This window comes from Anas platyrhynchos, chromosome 2 (genome assembly GCF_047663525.1).
Source record: "Anas platyrhynchos isolate ZD024472 breed Pekin duck chromosome 2, IASCAAS_PekinDuck_T2T, whole genome shotgun sequence".
Lineage (NCBI taxonomy): Eukaryota > Metazoa > Chordata > Aves > Anseriformes > Anatidae > Anas > Anas platyrhynchos.
In genome coordinates this window covers 133,017,207-133,042,068 of record NC_092588.1, presented here as the reverse complement: position 1 = coordinate 133,042,068, position 24,862 = coordinate 133,017,207, and the positions used below count along the sequence as shown (strand labels likewise).

The 24,862-nt window shown below is 41.7% G+C and overlaps 2 protein-coding genes and 1 long non-coding RNA gene across 7 annotated transcripts in view; all 3 read left to right on the top strand.

Annotated features, from left to right (window-relative positions):
- Nucleotides 1-201: 201 nt before the first annotated feature.
- Nucleotides 202-1,691, top strand: LOC110354752 (uncharacterized). Its single transcript, XR_002406976.4, has 2 exons — nt 202-423; nt 957-1,691. It is a non-coding gene; the product is annotated as an uncharacterized lncRNA (long non-coding RNA).
- Nucleotides 1,692-10,445: 8,754 nt separating this feature from the next.
- C1GALT1 (core 1 synthase, glycoprotein-N-acetylgalactosamine 3-beta-galactosyltransferase 1) lies at nt 10,446-24,253 on the top strand. Of its 5 annotated transcripts, XM_072033624.1 has the most exons (5): nt 10,483-10,603; nt 11,335-11,554; nt 16,173-16,412; nt 18,031-18,698; nt 20,111-24,253. In XM_072033624.1, the coding sequence occupies exons 3-5, from the start codon at nt 16,190-16,192 to the stop codon at nt 20,318-20,320; spliced, it is 1,101 nt and encodes a 366-aa protein (XP_071889725.1). In that variant the 5' UTR covers nt 10,483-10,603; nt 11,335-11,554; nt 16,173-16,189; the 3' UTR covers nt 20,321-24,253. The 5 variants fall into 5 exon arrangements, with proteins under 5 accessions (XP_027306643.2, XP_071889725.1, XP_027306644.2 ...); XM_027450842.3 differs by lacking the exon at nt 11,335-11,554 and having other exon boundaries at nt 10,446-10,603; XM_027450843.3 differs by lacking the exons at nt 10,483-10,603; nt 11,335-11,554 and adding an exon at nt 10,698-10,825.
- Nucleotides 10,715-24,862, top strand: part of UMAD1 (UBAP1-MVB12-associated (UMA) domain containing 1) — a 200,036-nt gene continuing 185,888 nt past the window's right edge. The window contains exon 1 of the mRNA XM_072033625.1: nt 10,715-10,727. The gene's annotated coding sequence lies outside the window, so the exon portion shown is untranslated. The remainder of the gene's footprint in view (nt 10,728-24,862) is intronic.

Below are 24,862 nucleotides of genomic sequence, written 5' to 3'. Positions count from 1 at the left end.
GTTAGGGAAGAGCCAGGTCATTTTTTTCCTCCCGTGTCCCCTGCTCTTCTTAGCCTTAATGTGACTCTGTACTAGAGCAGTGGCTGAGTTCCAGTACCTCAGAAATGAGTCATCTCCCTAGTCATAAGCCTAGAAAGAACTTTTCGAAATGTTGCACCATGGGTGATGACTCACAAATAATGATGAAGAGGGGTGAGTAATGCAGTCATTAACGTTAAAATGGTAGCTTATGTCTTACTTGTTCACGAAGGAACCAGAAGTGCTTCTGTTCTTTATTTTCTTTTTTTAGTCTTAAGAATTCTGGTGCTCATGGGTGATACCAGGCAATGAAGGGCACAGCTGTATTGTAGCTGACAAAATGGCTTTGTTGGAGGTATGGGACACCTGAAATGAAAGGCAGAGAGCTTTCACTGGAGGCAACAGGTAATTGAGTATTTAATTAATTGAGTGGAAGAGACCAGGTAAGTAAGTATAATGTAGAAAAGGAGGAGCAAGCCCCAGAAAGGCATTAGTGGGAGTTACTGGATATTTGTAGACAATTTGTAGAGAAACTAAGGGGGGCAAAGATATCCTTTGGAATGGACAAGTATGAGTAAATGTCATCTGCCTTCCTTTCTGACCCTGCCCTTCAACAAACTCACACTTTTTCTGCTTGGCTAACGTACTACTACCATTAGAGAATTTGCATCTGCTCCCTTTGAAGATGCTGCCCCTTTGACAATTTGCAAGCAGTAATTAATATGCACTGACTTACGAATAACACTCAAGTCCACTGTTTCCTCTTGGTCAGCTGGCTTGCTTTCACACTCAGTTTTTGGAAGGCTGTATGTCATCGAACTGTTGTAGCTATGTTAGCAATTGCACTGAGGTGGTCAGAAGTTGAGCACTGCTCGTCATTGAAGTCCGTGCTCCTCAGTTTTTTCCCTAAAGATTAATACTTTTTCTTCATCCATCAGATGCGGTGCCACCAGCATGCCTGGAAGACTGGAAATGTATGAGTTCTGTGAGATCCATGAAATCTGCTTGTAGGGCAGGTAGAACCAAGGGGACAGCGGAGAAGTCAGAGGTTGTGATATAAAGAGACATGCAGTGAAAGTCTTTTGGTTTCAAAGCGATCACTGCAGTACCTGGAGGTTTTACAGAGAGTAGCATTCTGATGTGTCCCTCGTGACTTCTGGCTTTTTGCATGAGAACAAGTTTCAGCTGTTTTTGTGACCACGGCTCTCCAACCTCTGTTTCCATTCTGTGCTCTCACCAGGAGAAAAGAGAAAAAGAGTTTTTGTTCAAGAAAACAAGATCTTAAGTAGAAGACAACAGCCAGAATGCTACAGAAATCCTTTCCCTTTTATGTCAGCATCAAATGCACATACTCCAAAGTTTCTCCAACAGGAATTGAAGGCCCTATGTTGACAACTAAGATCACAATGAGTGGATTTACAGGCCAGGCCATTAGGTAGGGCAAGACTGTAAAACATCTAGTAATCTGCCTCGACTCAGCCTTTGTACCACCCCTCTGCATGGCAACTAGTAGTGAATAGCTGGGGAACATTCTGCATCCCGTCTGAACATCTGCATAAATATGGATTGTTAAAGACGCTTTGTCACCAAAAATGTGAAGGATGATACGGATAATTCTGAAACATTTTCTGTTTTTAAAAAATGGGAGATTTGGGGAGGGGCGAGGAGAGTGATATATGTCTTGTCCACGCCCTTATGACTTCCTTTGCATCATGTATCCATTCCTAGCTTGAGCCAACTACTCTCCATTTAGCCTTCAACACATCCTGAATTACAACAGCATTTTTTTTTTTTCTGTCTCCAGTCCCAACTGGTGTAGTAATGCAGTCATGGGAATAGGCGGTTTCTGGATTCCAGATGCCTCAAGCTATCCTTTTTTCAACTCATAGTGACTGGATGTTCATGATGTAAACTGGTCGCTGATCACCAAGAATCCTGCATTTGCCAGCTTGAAGTTTTTCCTTGTTGTATTCAATGCACAGCACTTTGCCACATATCATCATAGGCCCAACTGAACAGGATATGCTACTAGGATTTGTGGTTGCCAGCATCCACAAATTACTTTGGTGTTGAAGACTGTGTACTACACTTTATGTGCTTCCATCTTCTCTTCCTGAATGCACACTGTAACAAGAATATAATGCCATTCTTGGGGCAGGGAGAATCAAGTGGCAAACAGCAAACACTCGTTCTGGCAGCAGCCTGGTATATTTTCTAGGGTAGGAACTGTACTTGAAGACAGAAGGCTGCTTCTCCTGGAGCCCCACAGGAACATGATAGCTTTGGCAGTCCATTATACACTGGGAGATATTAGTGGTGGGCAGGACCCAGTGGAAGCTGGAGATCAGTTTCTCCTCCCCAGCTGCATGGATTAACAAAGATAATGTACATGTGTACTCTGGCTATCTTTACAAATATAAAGACATGCAGTTGGATATATGTACACTTACCAGGAAATATTTGCAATGCTAGGTGTTCTGGTAATATGACATACAGCTATGTGTCAGGGATATGCATATGCAGAGAGCAAAGCCCTTTTCCTATCTTGGTTTTTCTTCCCCAGGGGAATAGTTACACGATATGCTAACTAGGTGAAAGTTTGAGTGATTGCACTCAAGAACTCAGGCAGCACCATGCTTTCATACCCATATTTGAGTGGGGAAAAAAACTGAAAACAGAAACTATCAAATTCAAAACTGTTTGCAGGTCTGTAGCTCAAAGCAAGATAGGCTCACATTTGTCTGAGCCTTAGTCTACCTTTTACCCAGGGGGATTGCACCGCATGTCAGAGAGCTTTGAGTTTACAGCTTTTAAAGACCTTATCGAGCTATTGCAGAGCTGCTTATTCCTATAATTTTGAATATATCTATTTTTCTTTTATTCCCCTGTGTTCTTTTTTTTTTTTTTTTTATCCTTTGGAGACATTTAAAGGACATGCAGACTGTTTGTCTCTCCTCCAGACAAAATCCTCTCTTGCTATAAAAAGTAGTCGTCTCTCCCCCTGGGAGTTTCTATTGCTGTCGTCTCTCTTATTTAATCCTTTTTCTTTTCTTTCTACTTAATTATGTTAAGCTTGAAAACAAATAAGGCTTGCTCTGACCTCAGAGTTGAGAGGTCACAGCACTGAAGTGTTAAAAGAATATCTTTTCTAGAGCTGGGCATTCAGATCTTCAGTAAAGCACTAGAAAGGCATGTCTAGTGCAGCAGTGGGAGAAAAAACAAAGTAAGGTGATTTGTTACCACCCGCACAAAAGCCTTGGCATTTTGCACTACTGCAGCATCCTTTTTTAATGTCCCAAGTCCTTCCATTGTCCCCCATGTGTCTTAGCACATACAAGAAAAGGTTGTTGAAAGAGCTGTTGGCCATACAGCGCACATTGGAGGCATGGCATATGGCATACCAATGGCTCTTTTGTAAGCAGGCCCAGGACCACAGAGGAATGAAACACTGCTGACTTTAACTGAATAGTGGTCTTGGCTAATGAGAAGAAATCCGGTGTAATTTATGCTCTCTTCCCTGGGGGTCGGTGAACAAACCCCCAAACCAAAGAACTATTACATATGGTTTTTTAACCACTTGTAAAACGAGACAGAAAAATTACTTGTCTGATGCTAATAATATAACATAAAGCAGAATAATTCTCTAGAGTTTTTAGTCATACTGGTAGAACTAATTTAAATTCTGGTTCTTCTTCGTACAGTAAGAAAGACTAAGTGTCAGCTGAATTAGCATTTAAACTAACAGATAGAGTCAGTGTGGCAGGATTAACTAAAAATTACAATCTTCAGTTCACTTCTTCATTGTGATTGACCCATTGTGATATTTTGCCCAATTCAGTAGATGTTTTAATACAAGCAAGGTCCTTTTCATATAGAGCAGAGCTAAGTTCCACTGTAAGAGATGTGTCTAGCTGATGTAAAGTTGTTACAGCAAAATCTATGTTTGAATGTATATAACAGAGTCTTAAACACACTGGAATGTATTTTTCATTTGGAATAACTAGACTCGATTCTAACAAAGTCATTTTCACACACATCATTAGTGCTGCTTTCATCTTTTAAAAGCATTGTATTTCATTTTGTGATGTATCTGGAAGACATCATCAACAGTGTCCCAGGAAATATGCTTGGATGCACATACGTGCCCTCCTAAATACAATTAAGAACAACAATAGAGGAAGAATGACAATTATTGAATACTGCATGTGGATAATTTTTTCAAAGAAAGTAAAATGGTCTTCGGCAGAGGACTGAGAAACTATTCTAAAACGTATGAGTGCAGCTGCTCTTTCCCATCACTAGGTAGAGCTATTGCCTCAAAATGAGAAATCGTCTCACTTAGTGTTTGCAGCTATCAAATATGAGTGGAGAACAAATACAACAAAGATCGGCAATGAAATAATTAGACTGGGAAATGTAACACTTTGCAGTGTGGAAAATAAACAACTGCAATAGCACATACACTGAGCCAATTATTTTCGTTAAAAGAAAAAAAATGTATTTTTTTCCAGTTTTCTCACCAAAGTACATACTAAAATATAGCTTGCTGCACAGTCAGTGTATAATGCCTTTTTACTAATCTGTTAAATCAAACAGTATTGAACCCTTCAAATGATTTCCTTGCTCCTTTTTTATAGCTATTTAGTCTGCTTTTTTCCTAGGAATTAATTCTGAAATCTGTACAGGAGTAAACTTTTATTGCTGCTATTTCTATTGTATAAACGGTAAAATAGAATGTCTCTCCCTTTTATTCTTCCCTAGCTAGAAACTCTGACAACAGGCTTTGTAAAAATAGCTTTGTTTCCTTACATATTAGAAGAAGGTAAAAGAGAAGAAAAATAATTTTGTAATTGGAGAAAGAGAAGAAAACCAAAAAGAGACAAAAACCTAAAGAGATGAAAACCAATTCTAGTGAAACTCAAAATGCAGTAGCATTTCAAAAAGATTAAAAGAATTGAACAATTGAAGGACTGGAAAGTAGGAGAAAACTTTGTTCTGCGTGTATGAGGTATTGTACTGAACAGTACCTCATTTTTCATCATAGATGTCAGATAACGATGTGGATAATTTTAATAATTTAACAGGTTATTTTCCAATATTAATTCCAACATTTTTATTAATCCTTTTTTTTTTTTTTTTCCAAAGAAAAATAAGGAAATAAGAGCCAACTAAAATTTTCTATTGACTCTCACAGAAATACAAATATACGATGTTAATGCTCGAATTTCATTTTAGCTCACAACGATCCATTAAACCTTTCACTTTTGCCAGAAACAAGTCCAAGATAGGCAAACAAAAGAATATATCCACAAGTGTTGGCTACTCTTCAAGCCTTTCTGAAATGTACTTCTTTTGCTTGGGACCTTTGATGTGTCATTTTTATAGGCTTTGACAGAGAAAGTATTTGCTCTTGCCATTGCTACCTTCTAAATTGCTTGTAGCTGTAGAATAAACGGAAATTTACTTATCTATATAGAAATATATCAGTAAGAATAAAAAGAGGTGCATTTTTCTTAGGTGCCTAAGTCATTTTTTCAACACTATTTCTATAAATAAAGCAGGGCCAGCAAGTACATTTCAGTACAGTAGGCTGAGTAATTATTACCACACTTGTCAGTGTGATTTATGCCCATGCCAAGCAGCATTCCTTGAGAAAATCCCTGGGCATGGTTTACAGAATAACACCCGCCAAGAGCTAGTTCTAAGGAGTGCTATGGGCAGGACTGAGGTTTCCCCCCATCCACAGTGCAGTCCGCCAGGGGAATCCCAGCAGACTTCATAACCCTTCAGTTATGCATGCCTGCTCTCCACGTTGCCCAGTATTAAAAGTGTGCATCGTTTTCTCAGTTTTGTGATACAAAAATGTCATTCTGGCAGGATGCCAAACAGCCCTCAACTTAGTTTGAACTGAAAAATCGTAAAATAATTATGCCAAAGAATGATCCCTAGCTCTGTCTTACTTAGAAATAGGGGTGTAGCCCCAAGCATTTGTAAGTCCTCTTTGGGGCAGGTCTGTAAGCCGGACAGAATCACTGTGGGATGTGCTCTTCTTGCAGAATTTCCAGGACAATATCATATTGCATTTTGTCCAATATTTCTAACAAAAATACAAAGACATTTCACACTCTTTAATTTTGGTAACGAACAAAATTCCTTCACTTCACACTCTCTTAAAGTGCTCTTTAAATAACACATGTTCAGCAAGATCCAGTGATTAATTTTTTATTCTGCCACTCGAGGTGTACCATTTAAGTTTTTGGCAGGCACCGAATACTAATCTATAAATTCACAGTGGATTGTTTTAAGTCAATTATTTGTTACAAGCAGATCTAATTAACGTGAATAGCAATGCAGATATTGTACATTGTTTAAATGCAGAGAGTAATTCTAACTTTACAGATCAGTGGTGTGTATTATCGCATGGCAATTCCATTGTTGTTTGTGCAAGCAATGCAGGGAGTGAAGTTCCTTACCATAATAGGTGGTCAGACTGGGAGGCAGCTGGTGTGCTTCTGAGTAAAGGGAAAGCGGGGTGACACGCTTCAGCACAGAGAACCCTCCTCTTTATTATATTAAAATCCCATTTTCTCAAATAGATGACAGTAAATAAATTAGTTTTACAGCTTTGTATATGGTTCTAATTGTCCCAAGACACCCAAAGGAAGGACCAAGCACCAAACTAGTGTGTGCCTTCACAAGTGGGCAAAGGTTGGGTGGTAAGTTGAAACTTTGCATGCTTTCCTAAAGGCCTTTGTCTTGCTCTAGCAGTTAGTGTAGGCATGAATTATACTTGTACCTCATCTAGGCCAGCGTGCCTACAGCTACACTTTGTGGGTTCACAAGGTGACACAGAATAGGCTCCTTAGAGAACGGTCTCCCTTAGTCTGAAAGGCCAAGATAATGGGATTTTTTTAATAAATACTATAAAGCAAATAAAATATAACATTTAATCTGGTCATCTCTTTGATCAAAAATGAGTGAGAATGGAGAACACAGAAGCAGCTTTCAATTAAAACACATGGAAATTAATATATATTTTCATGGTCTTTGATGATTATTCATAAAAGTAATGGTGTAAATGAAGTCAAGATAAGACCATTCATCATTGAATAAATTGTTAAGAAAACAAAACAGCTATCCATGAGAGTATGTAGAATTTCACAGAATCACAGAATCACAGAATTTCTAGGTTGGAAGAGACCTCAAGATCATCGAGTCCAACCTCTGACCTAACACTAACCAGTCCTCCACTAAACCATATCCCTAAGCTCTACATCTAAACGTCTTTTAAAGATCTCCAGGGATGGTGACTCCACCACTTCCCTGGGCAGCCCATTTCAATGCCTCACAACCCTCTCAGTAAAGACGTTCTTCCTAATATCCAACCTAAAATAACCCTGGCACAACTTTAGGCCGTTCCCCCTCGTCCTGTCACCAGGCACATGGCAGAATAGACCAACCCCCACCTCACTACAGCCTCCTTTAAGGTACTTACAAAGAGCGATAAGGTCGCCCCTGAGCCTCCTTTTCTCCAGGCTGAACAAGCCCAGCTCCCTCAGCCGCTCCTTGTAGGACTTGTTCTCCAGGCCCCTCACCAGCTTTGTTGCCCTTCTCTGGACTCGCTCGAGCACCTCGATGTCCTTCTTGTAGCGAGGGGCCCAAAACTGAACACAGTACTCGAGGTGTGGCCTCACCAGAGCCGAGTACAGGGGGATGATCACTTCCCTAGCCCTGCTGGCCACACTGCTTCTTGTGCAGGCCAGGATGCTGTTGGCCTTCTTGGCCACCTGAGCACACTGCTGGCTCATATTCAGCCGACTGTCCACCATCACTCCCAGGTCCTTCTCTGCCTGGCAGCTCTCCAACCATTCCTCTCCCAGCCTGTAGCTCTGCTTGGGGTTATTGCGCCTCAGGTGCAGGACCTGGCACTTGGCCTTGTTAAACTTCATGCAGTTGACCTCAGCCCATCGGTCCAGCCTATCCAGATCCTCCTATTCGACCTAGAAAAGCTGTTTTCTTGCCAGCCATCAGCATGTAGAAAGCGACCTGTAGAAGGAAGTCACAGTTTCACCTTGGTTATCTAATTAAATATTTAAGTGTATTATGTATACCACCAATGACTTGCCAAATGACAACAGCACTTCCTTTTCCACCTGAACTTTGTCCTTTCCCTTATTTAGAAAACTGCATTCTCAGCCTCCTGTACATGGCAATGAGCAGGGTTAAGTAGCTGATCTGTAGCTGTTAGAGTAGATGTGTACTCTGGAGTGCTCTCCAGAGGGCTCACAGGTAAAGATGCCCAGCCAGGCAGCTCATGAGGGTGTGTAAAGTGGCTGAGGGCCTCTTTCCCTGCCTCTACCATGTCATCTTTTGAAAGCATGCATTAAAAAGTCCTTCTGTTGACTACAGCTAGCCTGTCTGGATAGGGAAAGATCTGTCTTTCCTTCCTTTCTTATATACTGCTATGAAGACCAAAATGACCAATTTCCTTGTAAATTAAATGACTAAAATGTTAATTTCCCTCTCATTCATTCCCAGCCACACATACCCAAGAAAGTAAGTGATGTGAGCAGAGGATAAAGTCTCTCACAGAAGTAGTGAATTTCTAGAAAGGACTGTGGTCAAGCAGATCTGCAGGCCCTACAAGCAATAGAGAGCACCAGGCTGCTCCCCTTTCCTACCCGGAACAAGTGGATGGCTTTTCCCTCTGCAGAGCCACCCAGAGGCATGCCTTGTTGTGCAGAGCAGAGCAGCACTACAGAAGGTTTGCAGAAGTGTTTGCTACCGCAGCTCATACCGGGCAGCCCTTTAGAGGAAGTCCAGCTCTGCATGCTCCATCGCTCTGAACCCACAGGCTGCTTATCCATCCCCAAGTGAAAAAACAAAAACAAAAACAAACAAACAAAAAAAAAAACAGCTTGTATGTTTGCTGTGCAAGTTTCTCCATAAAACATGAAACAGCCATTACACTGTGGCCAAACCAGCCACCTTTGTTAAAGCAAACACTGTGTGTACACCAATATTGGCAGACCATAATTGACCTTTGCTAAATTACGGTACATTCCACCTTCTCTTTGAAATTTTCCTTTCAAATTAAGCTAACAAAGAATAAGATGGCTCAGTAAACGTGTCAATATGAGAATGTGTAGCATATGTATATATACACGGGCCACGATCCTTGACAGTGCCACACCCATAACACAGGTGCCAAGCAAAACGAAGCCTTACATTCAACTACATCCTATTACATCATCCATAAGGTGAGACATTTTGAAAACTTCACTTTATTTCAGAATTTTAAGGCATGCCCTGGGCATGGGTGGACAGAACTCCAGTCAGAATTAGCCAGGGGAAAAAAAGGAGGAAATGAGTAAAGACAGCTCTCTCTCTTTTGCAGCCTTTGCAATTTCCATTGCCTTTTAATAGTTTATAGTCAGATTTATTAATGCCAAACCCTCAAACTTTTCCTCTACAACAACAACTGTATTCACCACACTTTTGTCCTTTCTTCTCTGATTGAACTAGCTCATGGAGATACCATTTCCTAAGTTGCTTTTAATTATTATTTTGAGGGTGCAGCAAACCATGAGATGGGACAGGACTGGAAACAGTGACCTGAAGCCACATGAGAGTTTCTTTGACCCATACAAAAGCCAGAATCTTGTGTACCTATCGCGAATGCCTCATCTTCCAGAGAAAAAGAACTGAAAACAAAGGAGAGGACACATGCCACAGTGTCCCTGTTTTTTCAGAAAGAGGGGAGACAAAGAACAAGGACACATCTCTTGCCATGAGGGGTGATGCTATAGTTTGAACCAGACCTCTGGATGGGCTGGAGGGAGAAGCAAGAGTCATGGGGAGGGAGATATGGAGTGTGTGCAGTGGGCTCCGCTGACAGGAACTGGTGGCCCTCACCAAGGACCGGCTCTTGCCCTCACTTCTCTGCACCCCAGTCCTCTTACAAACACACGTCCCAGTGGTGGAGTCACCGTTCCTGGGGGTTTTAAGGTTGGACCTGGTGCTAAGGGACGTGGTTTAGTGGGTGACAGTGGTGATAGGGGGATGGTCGGACCAGATGATCTTGGAGGTTATTTTCCAACTTTAATGATTCTACGTTCTCTGTGTGGGAACTGCAAAACCCCATTAACTCCCTGCTGCTTGCAGGATGGCTATACAACGCAAAGCCCCTTTCAAATCCACAATCCGCCTCCGTGCTTAGTCAATTCCCCTCAGGAAACGCACCGGGGGCGCGCTGCCCGCCGGCTCTCGGAGGCAGGCCGCGCTCGCCCGGGGCCACCAGGCGCCATTTCCGCGGCCGTTCCCTAGCAACCGCCCGCAGCATGGCACGGCGGGGGCTGCCGGCCGCCAGCCGCCCGGCCTGAGGGCCGCTCCCGGGGGCGAGCGGGCCGGAGAGGGGCCGGTAGGGCGGCCGGGCCCGCAGCCGCCGGGCCGGGGCGGAGCGGAGCGGAGGGGCAGGGCCGGGGCGGGCCGGGTGACGCGCGGGGCAGCGCCATGGGGGCGGCGGCGGAGCGCGGCGCCTTGCGGGGGCCAGCGGCTGAGGGCGAGCCGGGCCCCCGCCGGTGAGGTGAGGGGACGGGAGCGGGAGCGGGGTCGGGGGGCGGCGGCGGGCGGCGGGGGGGGGACGGAGCGGGGCGGGCGGCCCCGCGGTGCCGCTGCCGGGGACTTCCTGGAGCGGGGCGGCCGGGCCGGCGGCGGGCGGCGCCTGCGGAGCGGTGGCTGCTGGCGGGGTCCTGGCGGGCAGGGAGCCTGCAGCCGCTGTGAGTGCAGCTTCGTGTGACAAACGCGGGTATGGGCACGCAGAGCTGCTAGGGGAAGGCTGTGGTGCTGCTTGCTTGGGCGCTGGGCAGCCGGCGGTGCCGCCGGGGGTTCGGCTCGGGGCGGTGTGGTGCCCGGTGTGGCTGCCGGGGGCACGGTGGCACGGCTCGGCTGGCTGCTCGCTGCAGCCTCAGGGCACGGCTGCGGTGTGCTGGGCCCCAGCACTCGCCGCCAAGCCAAGGGTACAGGGCAGAGCCAGCCGTGTGTCTGCCACTCGTGTTTGTCACGGTGAAATTACAGGATTTTACTCTAAAGTGATTGCGGGGCGGCGCTGGGATTAAACAGGTGCAGAGGTATCTGCAGTCTGTGCTGCATGCTGTGAATTGCGAAACCCCAGATTCATTTTCCGCTGTTGAATGCGTTTCCTCTGAAACAACTCCAGAAGGTTTTATGGTCTGAGTTGGCTTAAAAATATGAAAGGTGGTTTTGGGGGGTAAGCTCCAGTGTCATATATTCCTGTTCCTTACGGATCCCCCTAAGGGAGGACCCTAACCCTTCTCAGCACAGCCAGCAGACTGAGAACAGTATTTTAGAAGATGGGATAAAAGCCTCATCTCCACGAACAGAGAGGAGCAGAGAGGCACAACGGTGAAGGAGGGAAGAACCATTAACATCATACAGGGAGGAAGCTCCCTGCCCTGTCACAGGAGAGCCAGCACCCTGTCTGCCAGGTGTCTTTAGATCATCTTACAGGGTTGAGGTGGGTAACTGCCTACAAGGTATGGGGTCATGTTATGGGATGCAGAAGAGCGTCTTGTGGTTGTACAGAACTTAAGGGATGCGTAGGATAGGGACCAAAGGAAGGTGACCAGGTGGTTTGCAGGGGAACAAGTATGAGCAAATAGATGGGTAAAGGGATAAAAGGGCCGTGCTCTGTGCCAGATTACCACAGCCTGTTCCCTTTTCTCATTAAGCTCCATTTCTAACTGCTTTCCTGCATGGGAGGACTCTTCATTCTGTGTTTACCTGTGCATAGTGAGGTTGGAGCTCCAGCAACAGGGGCAGTCGGTCCTGTAAGCTATAGGGACCTCTGTGGCTGGAGACAGATGGTCTAAGTACCCGTGGTGGACTGGGAGCACAAGTCCAAAGCGCTGGTAGCAGAGGGTCCGGAGTGCACACATGTGGTGTGGGTGAGCCCATTGCGGCGCCGTGGGTGGAGAACATCGGGCTGGGCTGGCGCACGGTCAGCAAAGTGAGAGGCTGGGAGCCAGGGACCGAGCTGTGAGTGCAGGCACGGCACTGGTGAGATCAGAGGGTCCTTAGGTGCACAGCAGGAGAGATCAGGATGTCCAGGCCAGCTGCTGGAGAGACCGTAAGATCTGGGGGCCACTTCAGAGACTACTTGATGAGGTGGCACGAGGCCAGACCGCTGGTGCCGTCTGTGTTTGCACGAGCTCTCAGTTTAGCTGGGGCAGTCTCCCTGTGCAGGTGTGTGTGTAGCTAGGGAAACGCACCCCCTGCCCGGCCCCTGGCTGCACCTTGGGCTGTGACACTGGGCTGCCAGGTCCAGCAACACCTAACGTGTGTACAGGACCTCCGCTGTACGTTGAGGACGCCAAAGTCTTCAGCTCTCAAAACTGAAATTTGGAGCAAAATCTACAATGGCTGTTAAGTTGCAAAAGAGTTATAAAACGTGTCATTCTGATTAATGCAAATAAGGCTACTTGCACGGGTGTGTAAATAGATTTGTTTAAGCTGCCGCGGTGTAGTAATGGAGCACAGATTAAACACAAATTTAGGCTTTTGTTGTAGTTTTTTTTTTTTCTTTTTTTTTTTTTAAATGGGATCTGGTGTTGAAGTCAATAGAAGTGAAGATAGAAATAGGAATAAAAATGGGGAACTTTTAGTGCTGTGGTACGTTTTGCACTTTCCTTTTCCTCTCCATATTTCTCAATCTTGAATAAATCTGGTTGTGGAGAAGAATGGTAACACAGAGCCAGAACGGGGGTGCTTATCATCGTAAGAACTGACCTTCCTTTTTGACACTTTCTGGTTTTAGTCTAATGCTGTAACTTTCAGTTATCATTGCTGGCAAATTAAAGGACTCTGCTTGTATCAAATATCAACATCCTATTAAAAAAAGTAAAACCAAAAATTACCGTCCTGCTTGCTGTTGGAGCTTATGAAGATGTGGCTATGCACTCATGGGTGTAATGGTCCAGTCTGGTGACATGAAACTGATAGGCAGAGGAGCAGATTCTTTTAGACTGGAAACTGTGACTGGAGGCATTTCATAGGGAATCTGAAGGGCTGCTTCAGCATCTGTCCCTTCTTGCCCCAGAAATCCTGCTTGCCTGTGGAATACCACAAGTAAGCTTCAGATTGCCGAATGGGCTGGATGTACTTTCTTCTGCTTTAACATTTTCCATACACTTAGGTTTTTTTAATTATTTTATTGTTGTTGTTTAAGAATGTAATGCAGTTTTGATTTAACACAACACCATAATTTAATAACCTGCCATTATTTCAAATGACTTTATTTTGCTTTCTCCAAGCAACAGTAATTTTAGCAGCTGTTAGGGCAGATAACCGAAAGTACATGGCAGAGTGACACGGGATTGCAAAGTGGAACAATGGGAGCTTCCAGAAAGTGCTGTAGGTACGCTGTGTGCATCCATGGATGTTTTTTTTCCCCTTTAAAATATGCTGAAGGAGGCATTGTTTTATCCTGATGCTCTCCCTTTCTGCATTGCTAAATTTGAGGGGACCTTTGTGGTGATAGGTGAGACAAGTAACAACAATAAAACATATTTTTGGTACAGTGAATACTTCTCAGTGTCATGGGCTGCTTCTGCAGGCTGTTCCTTAAATTGTGGCTGGGGCAGGGTTGGAGTGTACATGATGTAAGTCCTTGTGTCTTCTTTCCAACTTAGTGGCATGTAAGACATCAGAAATAAAGCTAGACACGTGATATATGACAATATATGATTAAAAATTGTATACTATGCATTTTCATATTAAAGAACTGGAGTTCCTTAAGACCTGTAGTTGTAATTACATGAATTTGGTACAGCCTTTAGGTTTCCTAATTTTTCTTTTGTGCTTCAAGTTGTGTTTCCAGTTTCATTTCATTTTTGTAGCAGCACGGAAAGAAAGCCCTACCACGTGTTACAGCTTCTCCCCTCTCAGATGATCTAGGTGCATACACTTGCAGTCAACCTTATGATCTCCGAAAATGCCAGCCTAGCAGTAGGCACACCTGCTCTCTGCCTGTTCTGCTTTCTGATCAGGAGAGAGGTGGGAGGGATGAGAGCTGGTGTTTGGAGCAGGTTCTTGCTGTGGGGCTGGCTCAGGGGCAGTCTTTTTGCCATGGACTCTTCATAGCCAGCAGGAGAAGTGAGTGCAGGCTAAATAAATTGTGTTGGTGGTTGCAGCTTGTCTCTGACCAGGGGTTTTCAGAAGGAGAGCAGCGTTTGGCAAGGATTGACACCTTGCTTGGAGTCAGCTGCGTGCATGGGGCCTTTGCTTCTGCTCAGATGTAAGACTTGGCAGCACCAGGACCATGTAAGGTGTAGAGCTTGGGGTCATCCCAGTGCTTTTCTCTGCTCTTGTTTCTTTTCAGTGGTAGTAATGAGATACACTTCTGCAGATTGAATGTAGTGCAGACAGCAGGACATCAACTTCAAATATAATTGCTGCTCTAATATTAAAAAGGAGGGGATGCAACAACTTTTTGAGCAGTGTCCCACCTTTAATATGTACAGTACTTTAATATGTGCTCATTTGGGGTATTAGGAAACTTGGAGATGAATTCAGAACAACCTAAATTGCACGGGTTAAAAGATGTTAGGAGATGGTACTCTGTTAGCCTGGTTCGCTACGTGTCAGGGAGCACTGTAACATTCCTGTTCCCTAAATAGTTTCTCCCTTTTATGTCTGTGTGCCTCAGACATACCTTTGCAGTCTGGACCCCATTCTGAGATCTTCTTCCCTCGTTCTTGTGTAGGAGGGCCCCATTCTTCTCCCACACTAGTAATTCTTCTCCTTCCTTGCAGTTGTTTTTCCTGCAGCGCTGTCAGTGTCACCACAGAGCTGAAGGATGTTGTCACGGAGTGTCTGAACACTTGCTCCTGCCCGCCTTGCTGATCTGCAGAGAGCAGCAGATTGTGCAGACAGCACTAGTTCTTTAAAGCTAATCCGGATGGTCTGTGTAATCCCGAACTTTTTTTGGCTCGCTACCTAACGCAGTTGGGTTTGCTGTTGGTGATGCTAAGAGTGATGCTAGCGGAGGGAACGCCATCAACTCGTTTGTAAGGTCCTGGCTTGACTCCAGCAAGGATTTCACTGCCTGTGGTTTTGTAGCTTAGTCATGGACTATTAAAAAATATCTCAGCCCTTTCCAAAGATGAAAAGGCCTTAGGCCTTAATGGCCTGAAATTGGCCTGCAAGCGCTTAATATATTATAAATTCAGAATTGATTTGAATGTGTAAAGCACACTTTACATAGGCATAGATGTTGGCTGCGATTAATTTTATAAAAATGCTAAGCCAAGACCTTTTGGTTTTGAGAAACAAGGGTGTGGCTGAAGTGGAGGTTTACATGACTGGAATACACATTTTTTTAATGTGTAGAAGAGGCTTTAAGGCTGATATGTCTCACTTGCCTCTTCTGCCAAATGCCTTTAAAAGAGAGTGTTTCTTTATGAAAATTCAGATGTTGTCCTACTCTTTCTTCTGAACATCTATCCTCAGCACTTTTAGAAGTGGAAGAAAAGCTGCCCTGCTTTGAGATGAGAGTAGATTTGCTGTATAAGTCTTCAATATCTGCTTGTATTTGACATCTGTGAAAGAATTCCTGTAATAAACTAACTCCTTGGGTTTAAGTACATCTCATGGCGACATGGGATCCTGACAAGTAGATTGCCTTTGATTATCATCTTTTAGATTTGTAAGATTGAGCTATTACTTCTTTTAAGCACAATTTTCTGAAGACCAAGAGAGTAAAGAAGTGAATGTAAACCAACTTTTTATAATTAAGATCTTGCACTTTAAATGTGTACATTCTTGTATTAATATTGTACCAGTATAATTAAGTAAATGAATGTTTTCCGTTGTGTATTCTGACTGTCCTTTATAATTTTAAGCTACATAGTACACAGCTGGCCTTTTACTAGATATACGTCTGTACAGTTTTATGTAAATATTTGCATTGCTCTTGTACTTAAACTTCCGTGCAAGCCCCGGGGAGCTGGATCTGAGGTAGTGTTAAGATTTCTACTTTTAAACATTTGGTCCTTAATTTTTTTCCTAATTTTTTTGATTCGAGTTCTGTGTTAAACTGTTTTAGGCTTAATATATTTTTCATTTGTTTTGGACAGTGCATTATCTTCAGGAAATGGCCTCTTCTAAGTCCTTGATGAACGTTCTAACCTTCAGTTTTGGATCTGCAATAGGATTTTTCCTATGCTATCTTCTGTTTAGCATGATACTGGAAGAAAAGGTTGAAATCCAACCTCATATTCTTCACAATGATCCACACGGCCAACACTCAGCAGATACGGATAACGATCAGTTGCAAGGACAAATGAATTTCAATGCAGACTCTGGACAGCACAAAGGTATCTTGTTACACCTGACTAATGATATAGGGTGTTCCCTTTTCATGTATTGCAAAATGTTGTTTTCTTCACTGCCAAAATTTTGTATGAGTCATTTTCTTTCACTTGCCAATGTTCAGGTTACACCTAAATAATTTTGATCTCCCAAGGTCTGCTGAATGGTGGTTGTCTTCAATTACATCACAGCAGTGATTTTTCCCTTTCCCCTTGGAGCCTGTTTGTCCAAGTACTGTGTCCAGACTTGGCAGTTTCTTTAGGAAGTTTAGAATTTCTCTGTAGGAACTTCTCAGACGAACCATTGACATCAAATGTGATTTATTAAGGAGATATATTTGCTAGTGCTGTAGATGTGGTTGAATTGCTTTTTAGCTTTTAGAAGGTAATTTTGGACCAGTTCTAACATCTGATCTAACCTCTCAAATGAAGCTAAAAAGAGGGGAAAAAAAAAAAAAAGAAGGAAAAAAAGCAGCAATGTGTCACTGGGCCCTCCTTACTAGGCTGATTATGTGGCAATCCAAAGACAAATTGGTGTTCTCAGTCAAAACCAGAGAAATTCGTTTACACTTTTTTTCTTTTTTTTTAAAGATGGTAGACCCATCTAATATTTCAGGTATACTTTTACATTTGACACATCTCATTATATGAGTTCATTCTAAATCCTAAAAGCGGGCAGTATCTGAACTGGGGCAATTTAGATTAGAAAAAACGCTCGCACTGTAATGCATTTGCTGAACAAAGACATTAGTAAGTAATTTGTTATTTCAAGTTATTTAAATTGCAAATTCTGTAAGACAAATTTGTGAGTGCTTTGCATGTAATCACAGAAAACTGTTGCAAAGAAAACCTTGAAAAGGTTATACGGGAATATTTTAGGACCTGTGGTGCAGATCTCACTCTCCATGGAATGTTCTGTTCTATGAGTTAGCATCACTCTGTGTGTGTCAGTTGATAGGTTTCTTTGAGGGAAATGAACACTTTGGCACCATGGAAAACATTATATTGCATACCTTTTGTTCAGCACAGCAATAGAAGGTTCATACTATGCTATTTTACTACTTCTGACATCTTATAAATAAGATTTATCTTGATATTATGATAAGTTCTTTTGCTCTGGCTTACCATCTGCTTTTTCCCTTCAAAACCACATTGCTTTTTTAGAAATATTTATTAGATTCTGTTTGTTAGCATAAAATTACATAACAAAGCTGAGAAGTTTTTTGACCTTTTTGTTGCAGTCGTGTTCACTGTGAATGGTAAAAATACTCAGTTTTTAAATTGTCATTCATTTTCCAGTGCCATAAAAAGGATGGTTTCTGATAGTTTTTGTGTACAAATGAAGACATTCTAAAGTCACACTTTCTCAAACAGATTCCCATTTTGATGTCAAATCAAAATTTATCTTTTGAAGTCAAAGTAGCTTGAAGAATTTTAATTTCTTGGTTTGGGGAGTTTTGTTTTTCTAAATGTGAAGTTAATTTCATTTGGAAACAAAGACCTCTTCTCTGTCTTTTCTGATTTAGGAATGGAACGTTTGGGGAGACATTGTTCTTGGATTTATTTTACCACTCAGTGAAGTCTAATGCTTTCAAATTTTCCTCTTTTTTTTTTTTTTTTTTAGATGAGAATAAAAATGTTGCAGATGGACTGTATCAGAAGGTGAAAATACTTTGTTGGGTCATGACTGGACCTCAAAATCTAGAAAAGAAAGCCAGGCATGTTAAGGCCACTTGGGCCCAACGTTGTAATAAAATACTTTTTATGAGCTCTGAGGAAAATAAAGACTTCCCAGCTGTGGGCCTAGAAACCAAAGAAGGCAGGGACCAACTGTACTGGAAGACTATTAAAGCTTTTCAATACGTGTATGACCATTATTTTGATGCTGCAGATTGGTTCATGAAAGCAGATGATGATACATATGTTATACTGGACAATTTGAGATGGCTTCTTTCAAAATACAGTCCTGAACAACCGATATACTTTGGAAGAAGGTTTAAGCCTTACGTGAAACAGGGCTACATGAGTGGAGGAGCAGGGTATGTTCTAAGCAAAGAAGCTCTGAAGAGATTTGTTACTGCATTTAAAACAAACAAATGCTCTCACAGTTCCTCTATTGAAGACCTAGCACTAGGAAAGTGCATGGAGATCATCAATGTAGAAGCAGGAGATTCTAGGGATACAAACGGCAGGGAAACCTTTCATCCCTTCGTTCCAGAACATCTCCTAATCAGAGGATACCTACCAAAAACATTCTGGTACTGGAATTACAATTATTACCCTGCTGTAGAGGTAAGCCTTTAGGAACCTGACAACTGTTTTATGAAATACATCTTACGATGGTATGATGTGTGTATTGGCATATTAATGGCAGCTAAATGTATTCTAGAAAAGAAGATTTTGTTGTGACTTCCTGAGAAATACTTCTGTGCAGACTCATTAAACACAGTAGTCATCAGCTAAAACTTGATGCTAAGAACTTAAGGTCCTGGAAGAAGTAGTGAATCTGGAATTATTATTACTGTCTTCCTATGTTCTGTGGACAACAAGAAATGGTGAAATCTTTCCAATAGGTTTGACTGGTGTCATCACCACTACCTTCCTTGCAGAGTTACCGCTCCGTTTTGTACCTTCATGTCCCATGTACTAGCTTCTCTTCCAGCCAGCCACCTACCAGAGTGCAATGAGAAGGGAGTCCAGTGAGGTTCATTACAAGCTGTGTGTTAAAACTAATATTTGTTTCTTATGTTTTTATATGCTTCCTTATCCTTCAGGGTGTTTTTCTTCATTTTATCTTACAGTTTTAATTTTGGCTGGCTTTGCTTAAATTAAGTTTCCAACTTGAGTATTTGTTCAGCTCAGCCATTTAAACTTTCACTTTCAACTGTTTTCACGGAAAAGAATAGTCATTTTTCATGTAAATTTTTGCTTATCTTTGTATGCCATATGCTCAGTTACAGGATTTTTTGCCCTAAGATTAGCGTTGATAAGCAATTTCCAAGTGTAAAAAATACCTGAATCAAAGACAATGCCTCTCAAAGCTGAATCAGAGCTGGTCAAAACCAATTTGTAAAAAATGTGTTAACAGCCATCTTTTAGCTCTTCAAAATGCTTAGTAATGTCAATTAATTTAATAAATTTAAATAAATAAATATAATACCTCCAAACTGATTCATTACAGCAGCTGCCTGTATGTAGAAAGTCAGATACTGGCAAACCAGGCAGTGCTCAAGCACACAGAGGTACACGTGAGCACGTTTGGCCTTCGTATTCTGGATAATTGATAGCATGATAACAAGCGTGTATTGTGTCATATATAAATGCAAGTGTATTGTTTCATTTATAAATACAATATACTTATACCTGCTTGATGCTGCTTAATTTTGTTTAAACACTGACATAAAAAGTGAAATATGGAAAAGAAAGAACACCCTCTGGCATTTATGAGAACAGCTGGTTTCTTCATTGGCATGACTACAGAGGCAAAAGATTTTGTCCAACTGTGCTTTTGGAAAGATGAGTTGGCAAATGTGTCTGATTAATCCATTTTACTTGCTTAATATTAAGCTTTGAAATACATGAATGATGATGGTGAGTTTCTTCTCATGAAGTCAAGTGTGTGTTTGAATTCCTCCTACAGTATCTTTAATGCAGGGCATGCTCTGAAATTCTTCCTGATTATTTTGACTTGTTTTGCATTTTAGGGTCCCGGCTGCTGCTCCGACCTGGCCGTTTCATTCCACTATGTTGACTCCATGACTATGTATCATTTGGAATATTTGATTTATCATCTCCGTCCGTATGGCTATTTGTATCGGTACAATCCTGATTCGGCAAAGAATCTAGAAGAGCAGAACAAAAATGAAGCACTAGAGGATAATCAAAAGCTAAAGCAAACAATTTCTGGGAATTAAGTGGACTTTGAAGGAAACTGAATGAAGCCAGTACAGAGAAAAAGGGTCTTCCCCATCTCCTGCATGAAGCTTGTGGACTAGGATTATTTGTGGATTCTTATTTCAAAAATCACGTTGGCAGTACTTCCAGCCAGTGTCTGTGCACAACAGAGTCCAATATGGGCTCTGACTGTTTGAGATAGTATGATCTTGCAGCCCTACTCATGAAGATTTGGGGCCCTAAAGCTGTGAAATAGGAGGTGGTTCTGGTACATTAATCTCTGGAAGAACTTGTATTAAAAACATAGTGAACAAGTTCGAAGATAATCATACAGTATTTCTTTTCTTTGTTTCTTTATTTCCTTCCAAATGTTCTGTTAGGTGAGGTCTAATATTAGAAATCTGATATTGCACAGTCAAATATTTCGTGATGGAAATATTTATCTTGTGTTCTTAATATTCAGAAATTACTTTGGGTATTTTGCCCTACAAGGAAGGGAGAGGGGTAAAAATACAGCCTCAAATCTGCTTTGCCTTAACAACAGACCAGTCGATGTGAATAGACAGAGACACACCTCAGTGACTAACTTCTGAATTATTTCAGAAATGAAATTCACTGCTGTGAATTGTTTAAATTTTTTTTTACAATAAGTCTCTATTCTACAAAACAATATGAAGTTGGATTACTACTAGTACCCAGGAGCAGTTACGATTCAGATTGCTGAGGTGATGTCAGGAGCTTGCATACTTGGCCATGGCTTTTTTTTTGTTTGTTTTTAAATCAAGTTGCCACTTGATAGAATGGATGACTCATCTGAGAACTTCGTAAGATAAGCTAGATGCTTTGTCTTACAAAAGTCTCTCCTCCTTCACACCTTCTCCGTAAATCAGAAAGGTTAGTGTCTTAACAGAGCTACAATGGCATATAATAATTAGGTTTCAGCCTGTGTTAGAATTACTTCATCCCTCTCTGATTCTCACATTACTTTGTGAAATTATCTTATTCATAAAAATTCTTCAGATACAAGCAAGTCCTATTTTAAAACTACAGCAAAGCTGATTTGACTGCTTGGCCAAAGTACTTAATTTCACTTTTCTGAACTTTTTTTCATCCATTCTTAACATTTGTTCTGTGTTTGTTTCTTGTTGTATTTTTCCAAACGAAGTGTTACATGATCCCTGCTTCACTCTTGTGAAGCTGAAGTATGTAGTTGTTCAGGTGCACCAGCCTGAATGCAGGAATCTTTCAAAGTGCATTAACTCTCTCCACTACTTTATGAGTATCTCTGCCTCTTAACTGCCTCTTAACTGAAAACACTTTCTTGGTGTAAGACGAAATTGTGTTAATAACTGAAGAATTTTCAAAGGCCAAGCCTGTGTTTTATGTACCCAAACCTTCTGGTTTTCTCTTCATGAAATTCAATTGATAGCAAAGTTCAGGGGATGGGGTTAAGCTTGACATGCCTTTATTCCACACGTCGACAAAATTTCTTTCTTTTTTATCATTTTTCACCTTCATCATATTGATGAATTTGGACATAACCTGATTACCTCCAGTCATTGCTTTGGAGAGGGCACATACTGGTAGCAGACAGCCTTGGGGACTGCTGCTGTCCTTCAGGGTGTTCCTTGAAGAGGACGTTACCATAAAGTACTGGAATTTTTTTTTCCAAAGATAGCTCTCGCACACAGATTGGGGTTCTATCTGTGGTCCAGCAGTAAAGTTCATGACTTCCTTTCTGGTCATTACTCTGCAGTATAATGGCAATTATTGAAATAGCTTAAGGAATCGAAATGCTATGTACAGCTTCTCTGCCTGAATGCAGGTTGGGTTTATATACAAAGTATTAGTTAAATGAATAGTTCCTGTTGGGTTAAATCTGTTGATCGTGAGAAAGATTCTCTCTGAAATACTTAAAGAGACAAGAGCTTTATTTTAAGTTAACTGACTTATGTAGAAAATTATAAATATATTTGTTTAGAAAAAGGAAAAAGTCTCCAGTTAGCTGTAGTCAGAGGGACACTTGTCCAGAGGAGAATGTACGATACTTTATTTTAGATAGATGCTTCCTTCTGTGAGCTAAATGTTTATCCCATGTACAACACAAAACAATAATATTGTGAAATCCATATGCTATTGATAAATCCAGTGGCATTGTTCAAAGCTGCAATTAAAAGATTCTGGAATACATAAGGAAACCATAAAATGAAATCAATATCCCAACTTTAATCTCTCTGCCTTTCCTCAGCAGCAGTTGTAATACTTGTCTGCTACCCAACTGTCTTGTGGGTTTAGCAGGGCAGGGCAGGAGTGTCCCTCCAAGAAACATGCAGCACCCTACAGGGAACGGAGAAATAGAGGAACAAGCAAGCAACATGTATGTGCAAGTTGCATCTCTTTAGGGAACGAGGCAAAGAACATCCAACCTTGTGATAAGCCAGCACCCTATCTGGAGAAGCAAGAGTCACCTGCTCTTCAAATGTTTGTTCTTGCTCTGTTTTAAAGTGTCCTTGCTCTTGGGCCTCTGAAATGATTTTCTTTGCCTTTTTGGCAGCACTGCACAGTATTTTTTCCTTTCAATATCCAGACAGGCTGGAAAAAAGTATTGATTTTTTCATTCTGTGGTTCTCACAGAGGGCTCTTTGTTGAATTGTGTGGTTGTAACCATGAGCTGATACCTCCCAGAATAACTGGTTTGCATCTCACTCTTCAAAAGCTTAGGGAGGGAAGATTGGAATGTGAGCAGCCTAATTTTCACATACAATATTACACAACTATTAGTAGTTTATTATTTCACTCTCAGGGCTTCATGCTTTGACAAAATATTTAATGAGTTTGACTATTTCAGCAGCCCAAGGAGGCTACGTTACAGGTGGGGTCCCCATTCTGAAGCACAGAAGCAGGCTCTTTCAGGCTATTCAGATTACTGCGCTCAATTTTCTCTGAGATTTCTTCACTTTATAAAACCTAAAAGCTTCCATCACCATAGTAGTGATTTAAAATGTCTCATCTCAAAAATTTTGAATGAGTTTTCTTGAAATTACAGAGCAGCAGGGTTTTCTTAAGCAGTTGCTTGCGCTTGGATGTGGGATGTCACTTAGTGTAACAGCAACATTTTTACCTTGTGTTAAGTCAGTTTTAGTTCAGAAGGAACGAGAAGGCCAAGTGGCTGCCTTCTGATCAAAGTCCCTAGCTGGAGGACAGAGGTAATCTTGGCTTGCAGAAAAAGACCAATTTTTAATCTTCACTCCCAGTTCAGTTTTGCAATTTCCATTGGTCTTATATAAGAGGTTAGATACAGTCTCTTGTTTTGTGGAAGATCTTTGCTGATGCATTTTGCCTTTTAGACCGCTTTGGTTTGCTTTGCTGTGGGTAGATACTACAATCACTTTTTGTTCACATGTTGCCATTTGCTCTGTTACATTTCCAGAAGTGTACCTTTCAGTAAGTAGCTGATAGACCTGTTACGTGCAGTTTGCTGTCTGAGAAGGGTTTTTTGTCTTTGTACAACAGAGAAAAGTAGATTATTTCCCTGATGTACCTCCTACTGATGCTAACAGTGCACACATGGATGAAAATAGACCCCTCAATATGGGTCTGCTTGGGAAGGCTGCTTTGTCCTTTTTCTGTCAAGAAAAAATGTCTGTGGAACTCCAAAGGTGTAATTTGCTTTGTTTTACCATACTGTATTTAAAATACTCCAGAAATGTTGTTAATCCTCTAAAAAAAAAAAAAAGGAAAATTGCTGCTGGACAGTATGTTCCACTTAAAACCTGTGAATGTTTCCTTTTGCGGTTCTAGGTAGTTGTGTCCTTAATGGCAGGTATAGGTGACTTGTCTGGACTGATCACCATAAGGTTTGTTTCTTAAATACCTTCTTTAAAGTGCCTTTGACCAAATTTTAGCATCAAAATTAAGTTGAGAATTGAATAAATAAAATAAGTTATCTCATACACAGTGCATGTCTGTCTTCATTTACCCATCCCATACACTAGTAGTGTAGCAGCACAGTTCTGATGAAAAAAAATCACAGAATCACAGAACTGTAGGGATTGGAAGGGACCTCGAAAGATCATCAGGTCCAACCCCCCTGCGAAAGCAGGTTCCTCAGAGCAGGCTGCCCATGTATGCGTCCAGACAGGCCTTGAATATCTCCAGAGAACGAGACTCCACAACCTCCCTAGACAGCCTGTTCCAGTGCTCTGACACCCTCATGTGAAGAAGTTCTTTCACATGTTGGTGCAGAATTTCCTGTGCTCTAACTTGCAGCCATTTGGTGGATACAGGAAAGTTGAAAAGCTTCTTGCACTTACTAAGTTTTCTGTTGTTATATTTACATTACTAACAGATAGCAAGCTATATAGAAAACAGTTTTGTTTTAAATATTAAATTAATTGTAAGTGCTAGTGCTAGATGCACATACACGGACTGTTGTAACTGTGTTTCGCTCCTTTTCAGTGTCTCCATGCTGTTACAGCATCCTGAGTGAGCTTGACTGTAGCTGGTACCTCAAAGATAAAGCAACACTGTTCAAAATTAACCAGATTTGACAGGGAACACTG

What these genes read in the sequence shown, in the direction of transcription:
- C1GALT1 (XM_027450842.3), top strand. Translation starts at nt 16,190, where the DNA reads ATGGCCTCTTCTAAGTCCTTGATGAACGTTCTAACCTTCAGTTTTGGA. An exon ending in AGACTCTGGACAGCACAAAG is followed by an intron (nt 16,413 to 18,030) that starts GTATCTTGTTAC and finishes TTTTTTTTTTAG; the next exon opens with ATGAGAATAAAAATGTTGCA. An exon ending in ATTATTACCCTGCTGTAGAG is followed by an intron (nt 18,699 to 20,110) that starts GTAAGCCTTTAG and finishes TTTGCATTTTAG; the next exon opens with GGTCCCGGCTGCTGCTCCGA.